The sequence below is a fragment of the Suhomyces tanzawaensis genome (assembly GCF_001661415.1).
Source record: "Suhomyces tanzawaensis NRRL Y-17324 unplaced genomic scaffold CANTAscaffold_1, whole genome shotgun sequence".
In the NCBI taxonomy this organism is placed as follows: Eukaryota; Fungi; Ascomycota; class Pichiomycetes; order Serinales; family Debaryomycetaceae; genus Suhomyces; species Suhomyces tanzawaensis.
The window spans coordinates 2337582-2347894 of record NW_017963636.1 but is presented as its reverse complement, the minus strand read 5'-3'; the positions used below and the strand labels follow the sequence as shown (position 1 = coordinate 2347894).

Genomic DNA, 10313 nt, shown 5'->3' with positions numbered 1-10313 from the left:
GTCTGCATATGAACATTGATAGTTTCTAGTTTGCCTAGTTCCAATTCCCACTACCTTCATGATTCCAGGTGGATATTAATTTTGATCTGTTGACGTTTTTCATATTCCCACCTAGTTCCAAGCTCCATACTTTCCCTCATGCTACGTCTGGAGCTGGAGCTCCTTGGCCTCGGTCTCGATCAACTTTTTATAGGCATTGCTCAATTCCCCCACCTTGAAATCCGTACCTGGGACTCCCAGCACCTCGCTGAAAGGAGGAATCACCATTTTGGGCGGTACCACTGTGCCTTTGCGGATCACACAGCAGTCGTAGATTATGGAGAGATTCTGGAGATCGCATCCGTCTTCAATGATGACTCGGTTGCCTATAGTGGCCAGGCGAACCACCGTGTCGTGGCCCACGATGCAGTAGGCGCCAATGGCGACGGGTCCGTGCTTGTCGTCCTGGAGCACAGGAGGAATGATTTGGCAGTTGGAGTTGAGGTGGGAGTATTTGCCTATCAGGATAGTGGGGCCAGTAGAAGGTGTAAGGAGGGTGACATCGCCATGGAGCGAGGCCCCAGGATGGATGGTGCAGTTGCCAGAGATGACGATGTTGTCGGGGCCAGAGATGGCAGCGTCTTTGGCGATGCGGTTGCCAGTAGAGGTTTCTATCCACATGGTAGGAAGGTGGTGAGATGGCGAGGAGATGTCCCTGTAGCTAGCGAAATGGCGAGGGCAATTGTCCCTATGGTTAGCGAGAGAGGCGCGGATCGGCTAGCGAGACAGGGAAATGGTGCGGGACGAGTCTCGCTGTAGTCGCGGTAGATTTCGCCCTAGCTGCCGTGGGACGGGTCGCTGCATTGGCTGCGTAGGGCCCATGTAATACAGTCAAAGTGGAGTACTGTAAGAGAGTAAACTAGTAAAAGGTATATTTATCCATTTAGATTAATTGTAGTAAAGAAGATCTTAAGATGCTGGTGTAGGCTTATAAAAAAGGAATAATATTTAAACCAATTATTATCGGATTCTATACGAACAAAATGCCATGATGCACAATAGTAACTATACTATTTTCTCTAAGCCAAAACACGTTATTATGGATAATTTAACCGTACCAATTTCTCTGAGCCAAAACACGTATTATAGACACCGATACCGATCTACTGTGATTGTACCCTAAATAAGTCGAAGGAAAATATTATGAGATCATATTGACCACAAGACCAAAGAAATATTCCTTACTCTTGTCCACCTGGGCGAAGCCAGAAAGATACTCGTCCATTACCATCCATCATCTGTGCCAGCCTCTTCCCTCTATCGCTACCGCACACTGTTACCTCACCGTCTCGGGTAGTGCAACATCTGTATTTTCGCCCGTGGTACTAACCCGCCGCGTCTGTAATGGTCCCAAGCCCATTGGCTTCCTGGATGGCCATTGCGAATTGTCCCTACAAACATCCACCAAAACAATAACTTCTAGCGAACTCCTCCCCAAGTCTCGCTAGCTCCTATACCCTTCCTTTCGCTAGCTCCTTACCCCCTACGCCCTCTCTCCCTATCTCTCCCACCACCCTACGCGCTTTGACCTTCCATCGGACTTCTGTTTGTGTCCGCGCACCGCCAACGTGTACTTACAGCCAAACCACTCTCTTCCCACCACTCTTCCACTCTTCTTCCACTCTTGCCACTCTTCTTCTATTCTTCCCCCCTCTACCATGGACAAGTTATTCAGAATCGACTGTGGCTACCAAAACTACGACTGGGGCAAGATCGGCTCCCACTCAGCCGTGGCCCAGTTTGCCGCCAGCTCCAATCCTTCCACCACCATTGACGAGTCCAAGCCCTACGCCGAGTTGTGGATGGGTACCCACCCCTCGGTGCCGTCCGTGGCTGTGGACGGACCCTTGAAGGGCCAGACCTTGCGTGACTTGGTGGGCCAGTACCCATCTCAGTTCTTGGACGACTCCATCATCTCCAAGTTTGGTCTGGCTAAAGAGTTGCCTTTCTTGTTCAAGGTGTTGTCGATCGAGAAGGTGTTGTCGATCCAGGCTCACCCCGACAAGGCGTTGGGTGCCGTGTTGCACGCTGCAGACCCCAAAAACTACCCTGACGACAACCACAAGCCGGAGATGGCCATCGCCGTCACCGACTTCGAGGGCTTCTGTGGATTCAAGCCATTGGACCAGTTGGCAACCACCTTGACCACGGTGCCTGAGCTCCACGAAATCATCGGCGACGAGCTCGTGGCCGAGTTTGTCGCTGGCATCAAGCCTGCTGCCCAAGTGGGTTCTGACGAAGACGTCGCCAACAGAAAGTTGTTGCAAAAGGTGTTTGGCAAGTTGATGAACACAGACGACGCCGTCATTGCCGAAAAGGCCGCCAGTTTGGTTGCCAGAGCCGCCAGCGAGCCCCAGGTTTTCACTGCCATCGACGCTCGTTTGCCAGACTTGATTGCCCGTTTGAACAAGCAGTTCCCTAACGATATCGGGTTATTCTGCGGGTGTTTGTTGTTGAACCATGTCCAACTCAACTCTGGCGAGGCCATGTTCCTCCAGGCCAAGGACCCTCACGCCTACATTAGCGGAGACATCATCGAATGTATGGCTGCTTCCGACAACGTGGTGAGAGCCGGGTTTACTCCTAAGTTCAAGGACGTCAAGAACTTGGTGGAGATGTTGACCTACTCCTACGATTCGGTGGAGAAACAAAAGATGCCGCTTTTGCCTTTCGCCAAGTCCAGAGGACAAGCTGCCAAATCGGTGTTGTACGACCCACCAATCGCTGAATTCTCGGTGTTGCAGACCATCTTCGACAAGCCTGATGCCGTGCAGTCGTACGATGAATTCAACGGGCCCTCTATTGTCATTGCCACTAAGGGTACTGGGTCTATTGGCATCAATGGCGAGCAACCCATCGAGGTCAAGGCCGGCTATGTGTTCTTCGTTGCTCCCGGCGTCGAAGTTGAAGTCAAGTCTTCTTCCGACGATTTCACTACTTACAGAGCCTTTGTTGAGGATAATTAGGATAATATAAACTGACGATTTCCGGATGTAGGCTAGATACAGACAGATATCACGAAAATCAAAAACTTAGCATTTTAGGCCTATAATCGTGGAAGAATATCCACTTGCCAAACCTACTATATGTTCTAGTTATTCTATTCATCTTAAAGAAATGTGGATAGTTAGGGAGAGGCTTGGGGGGCTTGAGGCATACGGTTCAACCGGGTCACACGACCGACCCAGCGACAAGACTTGCCAGCGACAAGTCGTTACGATTCACCACCCCCGCGAAAATTCTCCCTACAACTCTCCATCCTACAACCTAACTGCGACTATCCCCCGCTGGGTCTCGCGGGTCTCGCGGCAATCTCCCGCCAAGTCTCGCTACGATCTCACCGCGAAGTCTCGCTGCCTGCGCCAGCTCCTATTGCTCCCATCCACCACATCCGGTTTGTGTGACCACCAAATTAGTGGGGCAAACATTAGCCGAAATCTCAACCAATCCACCACTGTTCCATATAATGAGTGAAGAACCAACGGTGCTCCCCGTCGAAGAGGCACAGTCCCCACAACCACCCCCTGACCACGATCGCGACCAGGAATTGGCAGCCCAGCGGGAAATAGACGCTAGATCCATTTATGTGGGCAATGTGGACTACCAGTCCACTCCTGAGCAATTGGAAGAGTTCTTCCACAAGGCAGGCGTGATCGAGAGAGTTACCATCTTGTTCGACAGATACACAGGATTGCCTAAGGGCTACGCCTACGTGGAGTTTGAGGAGACTGCAAGCGTGGAGAGAGCCATTGAGGAGTTGCACGGCAATGAGTTCCGAGGCAGGGAGTTGAGGGTGAGTCCCAAACGGACCAATTTGCCGGGATTCAGGCCCAGAGCACCCAGGGGCCGTGGTGGCTTCAGGGGCAGAGGCAGAGGCAGAGGAGGCCGCGGTAGAGGCAGAGGGGGCCGTGGCAGGGGCGGAGACGTCGCTCCTGCGGAGGTTGCGGTAGATTCCAGCTAGTCTGGGTCCCCATCAGGTGCTAGGGCCCTTTGGGACGCCTAAGAAAGCCAATCATAGGTGATAATGTACGTTGTAATAGACGGGATACACGTGAATATACACGTGATTGTAGCTGCCACTGGTAGGAATCAGTCAAGAAACACCAGAATGGCCTGCTTCGCGATTGGGACTCGTGGCGAGGCCCCAATTGTCGTCACTGGAGTCTTTTTCCGATACCCTTGTTGCATTCTTTTGCCTGGAGCATTTTGTCATATTTTCGTGATCTGTCACTGGTCTGTCACCAGCTCAATTTACGTCTATTAATCTTAGATTTAATGTTTGCACCATCAGATGTAGAGCACGGTGGGTAATCAATCGCCAGAACAGAGCAAGTAACTTCCTCCTCATTGTAAAACCTTCCCCTATAAACTCGCTAAGTAGTCCCCAATACCCAACTCGTGTCACTAATCCCACCGAAGAACTCTCGCTAGCGTCACTTCTTCTCCTTACGGGTCTCACTAGTGTCACTTTTTTCTCACTAATGTCTCCCTAAAGTCTCCCTAAAGTCTCCCTACGGCTGCGAAATTCGGCCTGGCCGCACCCTCACTAACTCCCTTCCACCATCCTCATCGCACGTAAAAAAATTCAACTCATCTCATCTTCATCTTTATCTCCTCGTCCCCATAAACTCTCCACATCATGACGTCCGTAAGAAAGAGAAAGATGGCCAGATCCTCGGTCAAGAAAAACACCAGAAGATTGAAGGACAAGCAAAGAAATATAAATATCGCAACCAACCCCATCATACAAGCCAACTGGGACAAGTCCTTGACCTTACAACAGAATTACAAGAGATTAGGATTGAGAGCAAAGTTGGGAAGCTTGGCTGGAGGTGCTGAGAAGCCTGTGGAAACACTCACCGAAATAAGGGCCAAGAGAGCCGCAGATCAGAAGGTATCTGTTGCTGACATCGAAAACACCGAAGACCCAGCACAAATTCCGGAAGGAGAGGCCAGAATAATCAGAGACAAAGAAACCGGAGAAGTCACCAAGGTCATATATGGTACCATGAAGGTTGTACCCACCGAGGAGCTCGAAAACGAACCTGAAAACCCTTCTGTCATCAGACAGTTGGAAGAATATTCCAACAAGCATGCCCAAATCGTCAAGGAAAGAACCATCTCCGAAAGAGAGGCAGAATGGTGCAAGAGTCTTTACGAGAAGCATGGCGATGACTTCCAGAAGATGATGTGGGACAAGAAGTTGAACCCCAACCAACAAACCGTGGCAGATATAAGACGCAGGGTGCTCAAGTGGAAGAAGACCAACGGTATCTAAAGATCGCAGGCATGGTATGCTACAAGTCATCATCAAACAACTCCATATATTGTATAGTAAGGTCCAGGGCATCATCTATAATATATGTTCTATAAGCCCACCGTATGTGTAAAATTCAAGCTGTTCATATTCTCGAGGGCAAGTTCTTGGCCAAGATATTGTCGATTATGCCGCTCATGATAGGCTTCAACTCAGATTCTTCGTAGAGGTCTATCAATTTCTTGCCTCCGTTGATTTCTTCGTTGTCCTGAGTTTCGATCATCTCCACAAACTTAGGGGCAATTGGAATGTTTCCGAGATATGTCAAGTTCATCTTTTCACTAAGCTCCTTACCTCCACCAGTCAGAAAGATGTTGGTACACTCGGCACAGTGAGGACAGATGAACCCGCTCATGTTTTCCACCACCCCCAAAACCTCGAAGTTGACCTTTTTGCAGAAATTGACTTCTTTGCGAACATCAGCCGTGGCGACCTGTTGAGGTGTCGTCACAATAATGGCTCCATCTATCGGCTGGGCCCATCTCAACTCTTCTGCGATGGCGATGTGCTCATCTGAAGTTCCTGGTGGGGTGTCAATTAACAAGTAGTCCAAAGGAGCACCTTTGTCTCCTCCACTCCAGTATACATCTTTCAAGAACTGCCTGATCATGGCAGTCTTCTTGGGGCCTCTCCATACCACGGAATTATTACGGTCCCCTAATAAGAACCCTAAGGACATGAGGCTGAGGTTACCACGGGTCTTGTGCCCGTCTATGACCGCGTCTTCACTATTATTGTACACCGATACTGGCACCCATCCGGCAGTAGACTGGTGGACCTGTTTCTTTTCCACCCCGAACATTCTGGGCAAGGAAGGGCCCGTCAAGTCGATGTCTAGCACACCGACGTTGAAGCCTTTGCTGACCAACGTCAAGGCCGTTTGGGTGGTGACCGACGACTTGCCGACCCCTCCTTTTCCCGAGAGGATCAACACCACGTGCTTGACGTTCTGGAGCGATAAAGGTACTTCTTGGGCCTCCATGGTAGTGCTGTGTAGTGTGTATGATGTCTGGTGATAAGCTCAGCTCAGATCAGTTAGTAATCAGTCGTGCGCGGATCACCCGAACCAGGCCCGATCAATGATCTGTTTGGGGCCATACGGCGCTAGACAGCAGTGGAAAAAGCGGCTAAAACAGATCCAGCACCTGTGGTAGCTCCAGAAATTGATGAATGTGCCACGAGATCTGTGCACGAACGGGTCCCGGTAGGGTTAGTCTTACCGTCCACCAGAAATATGATGTTTCGCTCCGCCAGGAGGCCCACAATACGGTGCCACGACCGCAGAGGCTCCAGTGGTTTCACCCACTACCACCACACCAGGCCCTAAAGTGAACAGACAGGCTGTTCTCAAACTTGCCCGTTCGTTTGCCGCCACCACAACCTTCACTACTCTGAAACAAATAAACAAATAAAGTGGGAAATTGCCGGCAAATGGCGATTTGACCATCAAATTGTCCAATATTCTGAAACTAACCCCACAAGTCTGTCTCTTCAGCTCCACTCAACACCAATTTCATCCCCTACCAGCCTAGCATTTCATTCCAACCATTCTCACACCCTCTAATTACTGCAAAAGTGACCACCGCGACGTCCGGCATATACTCGGTGAACACGACTATTGAATCCCGACTAGCAACATCTCTACAGTATCATGAGTTCCCGGTATTCGACGTTGGGCAACGGCGCCCACCAGCGAGACTTGCGGACTCAGCTCTTCACACCCCTGGTGAAGCCTCCGTCCAGAACCGCGTCGCCATATGACAAAGTGGCGTCGCCACTGGCCAAGCACCAGGAGTCATACTTGCTGCTGCTTGAATCACAGAACAACGACGAAATGGACAGCATGGGCCAGAAAGTGGCCATGCTCAAGAACTTAGGGGTCAAGATGGGTACTGAGATCAACAAGTCCATCAAGTTGAACGACGAGATCACCAACGGGTTCGAGAAGGGAAAGGTGACTTTGAAAAACACCTACAACAAGATGGTGGTGATGAGCCAGCGAGCAGGCATCACCTGGCGCATGTGGTTGGTGGTGTTCCTCCTTGTGTTTTTGTGGTTCTTCTGGGTGTGGTTGACTTGAGTGAGAGGCTCGTAAGACGAGAGGTGGGAGATAGACGTCTCAGACTGGAGGTGGAAGAGAGACTCTACGACTAGAGGTGAGAAGAAGACTCTTTCAAGACTTCATTTTCAGGTCAGAAGGTAACTCTTTCAACACCAAAGTTTTTGGACTCTTCTTACTACAGTTAAGGGACTTCTAACATGTTATTGGCCTCTTCTCAGATTATGGTCTTAGTTTATTGGACTGTTTAAGACTACAGTTATCAGATCAGGGAATCTCTTCTAACTACAGTGGTCAGACGATACCTGCAAAAACAACCTTCTCCAATCTCCTCTAACTACAATCTCCTCTACTACAGTTCTTCACCACTCATCATCTTCAATATCATAATCATCGGCCTCATAGATCGGTCGTATGATCATTAATGCATTACATATAGTTTTTGAGTCTTGTAAGCGATCGGATACTCTGGTCGTCCCTATCGTCTTCCTCAATGACTGGGCCCATTTCCCCAGGAGGGTCTCGTGGAGACACGATGGTGCCTGTCACCGTAAGATGGCTGATCTCGTAGAGATTACCACTATCGTAAGCATTGTTCAAAGCAGCAAGGCCACTGCGCTCGTTTTCGTACTGAGTTTCGGGACTGATAACCGTGGTAATTTGCACCTGTTTAGGGGCTGGGTTCACGCCTCGTGGAGCCTTCAATATCGATCTTTTGGGCTTCAACTTGTGATGGGACGGCTGGTGCTTCGGAGTGGGTGAAGCCTCGGTTTCGAACTCGCGCTGCTTTCGCTTCTTTCCCTTGACTTTCTTCTTTTTCAACTGGGCCTGGAGCGAGGTGTAGTATTTATTGGTACGAGAAATGTGATCGTCGCCAGACTTCAGGGAATCCGAGTCGCTGGAGTCGCTGGAGGCGATCGGGTCTTCCACCACCTCTGACATGTCGTCTTCTGTCTCTGTGTTGAGCCCCGAAGAGCCCCAGGTATCGTCGTCAGAACTGAGCCTGAGGTTATCGAGAAGCATCAAGTCGCCGTTGGAGGAGGCTGTGTCGTCATGGAGATCTTCTAGCTTCTTCTGGGCATTATCTTGCTTGTTATTCTCCCCCTGGCTCTCCTGGGACTCTTTTTCCTTCTGTTCTTGTAGCTTTCGAAACGTGTCTGAAGTGATGGGCGAGCCGTTGATTCTGAGCTTTTTGAAATGGGATGTCTGTAGTGTCAGCTTGATGGTTGCTGGCGATTTGATGCTAATGGTGGTGGGAAACGGGTGACTGGGAACAGCCGAGTCCTTGTACGTAGGACTATTGATCAATGACGAATATAGCAAACTGAGTGGATTATGTGTAGGTTTGGGCTTCTGCGGGATAGTCTGGTCCCGGACCTTGAAAGGATCGTAGGCATCGTACTTGTTGCTCTGCAATTGACGGTACTTGTAGATGCTGGAGGAAAGAAACGACTCGAAGTCTTCTGGCTTTAGTTCTGGCTCCAGAGCAATTGCTGCTTCCAGCAGTACCGAACTGCTATTCTCCTGTATGGGCAGCGGAGCTTCGACTGGTGGACTCGGACTGTGTGAGTCGTTGTGGCCAGTAGAAGTATTTTGACTGGCAGGATCATTTTCGAGGCAATTAGATATTTGGTCAGACGTGCCGTGTAGATCGATAGCCACAGGAGCCGCACCGTATGGGCTCGTCTGGGACGGTATTACTGCCTGTATTCCGGGTCTTTCGTAGTCAATGGATGTTTCGTGAGAATTATTATGGTCATTAGTGTCGTTTTCGTTGTGGTTGGTCGCTTCGGATTGTGGGTCTGGCCGCTTGTGCTTGGTTCCATTAGCACTCTCTTTCTTGTGCAATATCCTGGTAACATTCGGGTAATTGTCCATCGAGCCACCGAATCTCTGCTCAAGCAGGCTCATTCTAGCAGCCAATTGCTGGATCATGGAGCTTGTTTCCACAGTTGCTGTCAACAAGTCGTTGACCTCGTCTTCGATGATGTTGTCGCCCTCTTCCTTGCTCTTATGAGTAACCTTCAACACCTTCTTTCTCCTCCTAGTGATCTGGTGGTTCAAGCTGCTGATAAGCTTTGCTATCTGGATGTTCTTGTACTGGATCTTTTGCTCCATGGCAAGCGATTTGCGTATCTCCACCCTAAGATCATCCTGGTAGTTCGATGTGACGTTGAGGAGTTGTTCTATCACCTGGTTGGCTTCCTCCTTCAAGGTGTGGTTGAGGATCCTATCAAGGGTGAACGACTCAATGGGAGGAATACTCGGCCCCTTGGCAAACACCGGTCTGTAATCCTTCTGAGACATGGTCTGGTGCCACCCGTTTGTGGTGTGGTACTATACGAATGGTGGGATGCTGGCTGTAGAGAGTCGATTTCGCGATTGGATTTTTCAGATAAGCTGGGGAAAATGATTGCACGAGGCAGGCCATCAGAGACAGAGTGAGGAGAGAACTCTGCGGAAGTGAATAGAATTAGCCGTTCAAGAGTATCACTGGTACACAGAAGAGGCAGAGAAACACAGTGGGAAGGTTTCAGGATAGACGAGTGAGTGAAAGATAGACCTGTTGAGAGATAGACCAGTTGAAAGATAGACCAGTTGAAAGATAGACCAGTTATTGAAGGGACCAGTCCTGAAGGATACAACAGTTGAAAGACAGACGAGTTCTGAACCGTTGACAATTGAAGAAAAACGGCAAGGTTCAAGCGACGCAAACTAGTTCTGAAAGAAGACAAGTTCAGATAGACGATCTCTGGAAGAAGACCAGGTGATACAAGACCAACTGAAGACCAGGTGATACAAGACCAACTGAAGGCCAGCTGAAATATTACCCAGCTTGAGTGCCAGTGTCTTCACCACTCTTCCAGCAGCCCAGGAATCACAACGCTAGACCGCCCC

At 49.7% G+C, this 10313-nt stretch overlaps 8 protein-coding genes across 8 annotated transcripts; 4 read left to right on the top strand and 4 right to left on the bottom strand.

Annotated features, from left to right (window-relative positions):
• Window positions 1-141: 141 nt before the first annotated feature.
• On the bottom strand, window positions 142-660 carry CANTADRAFT_44927 (uncharacterized protein; the record flags this gene model as incomplete). Its single annotated transcript, XM_020209160.1, has 1 exon — window positions 142-660. The coding sequence occupies one exon, from the start codon at window positions 658-660 to the stop codon at window positions 142-144; it is 519 nt and encodes a 172-aa protein (XP_020067481.1).
• Window positions 661-953: 293 nt separating this feature from the next.
• Window positions 954-3005, top strand: PMI1 (mannose-6-phosphate isomerase; the record flags this gene model as incomplete). Its single annotated transcript, XM_020208992.1, has 2 exons — window positions 954-959; window positions 1707-3005. 2 exons carry the CDS (start codon window positions 954-956, stop codon window positions 3003-3005), a joined length of 1305 nt encoding a protein of 434 aa, XP_020067480.1.
• Window positions 3006-3556: 551 nt separating this feature from the next.
• On the top strand, window positions 3557-3961 carry CANTADRAFT_32819 (uncharacterized protein; the record flags this gene model as incomplete). Its single annotated transcript, XM_020208481.1, has 1 exon — window positions 3557-3961. A coding segment is annotated over one exon (405 nt), but the record flags the coding sequence as incomplete, so codon positions are not given.
• A 717-nt stretch (window positions 3962-4678) lies between these two features.
• Window positions 4679-5317, top strand: CANTADRAFT_4363 (uncharacterized protein; the record flags this gene model as incomplete). Its single annotated transcript, XM_020208990.1, has 1 exon — window positions 4679-5317. The coding sequence occupies one exon, from the start codon at window positions 4679-4681 to the stop codon at window positions 5315-5317; it is 639 nt and encodes a 212-aa protein (XP_020067478.1).
• Window positions 5318-5379: 62 nt separating this feature from the next.
• Window positions 5380-6455, bottom strand: CANTADRAFT_141288 (iron-sulfur cluster assembly protein). The gene has a single exon (XM_020206293.1). It carries the CDS (start codon window positions 6336-6338, stop codon window positions 5442-5444), a length of 897 nt encoding a protein of 298 aa, XP_020067477.1. The 5' UTR covers window positions 6339-6455; the 3' UTR covers window positions 5380-5441.
• On the bottom strand, window positions 6456-6905 carry CANTADRAFT_141287 (uncharacterized protein). The gene has a single exon (XM_020206292.1). It carries the CDS (start codon window positions 6801-6803, stop codon window positions 6573-6575), a length of 231 nt encoding a protein of 76 aa, XP_020067476.1. The 5' UTR covers window positions 6804-6905; the 3' UTR covers window positions 6456-6572.
• CANTADRAFT_141286 (uncharacterized protein) lies at window positions 6906-7640 on the top strand. Its single transcript, XM_020206291.1, has one exon. The coding sequence runs from the start codon at window positions 7008-7010 to the stop codon at window positions 7434-7436; it is 429 nt and encodes a 142-aa protein (XP_020067475.1). The 5' UTR covers window positions 6906-7007; the 3' UTR covers window positions 7437-7640.
• CANTADRAFT_141285 (uncharacterized protein) lies at window positions 7641-10035 on the bottom strand. The gene has a single exon (XM_020206290.1). It carries the CDS (start codon window positions 9720-9722, stop codon window positions 7845-7847), a length of 1878 nt encoding a protein of 625 aa, XP_020067474.1. The 5' UTR covers window positions 9723-10035; the 3' UTR covers window positions 7641-7844.
• Between the last annotated feature and the right edge of the window lie 278 nt (window positions 10036-10313).

Bases quoted from the DNA above. Each gene is read 5' to 3' on its own strand.
- CANTADRAFT_141288 (XM_020206293.1), bottom strand. From the start codon at position 6,338: ATGGAGGCCCAAGAAGTACCTTTATCGCTCCAGAACGTCAAGCACGTG.
- CANTADRAFT_141286 (XM_020206291.1), top strand. From the start codon at position 7,008: ATGAGTTCCCGGTATTCGACGTTGGGCAACGGCGCCCACCAGCGAGAC.
- CANTADRAFT_141287 (XM_020206292.1), bottom strand. From the start codon at position 6,803: ATGGTCAAATCGCCATTTGCCGGCAATTTCCCACTTTATTTGTTTATT.
- CANTADRAFT_141285 (XM_020206290.1), bottom strand. From the start codon at position 9,722: ATGTCTCAGAAGGATTACAGACCGGTGTTTGCCAAGGGGCCGAGTATT.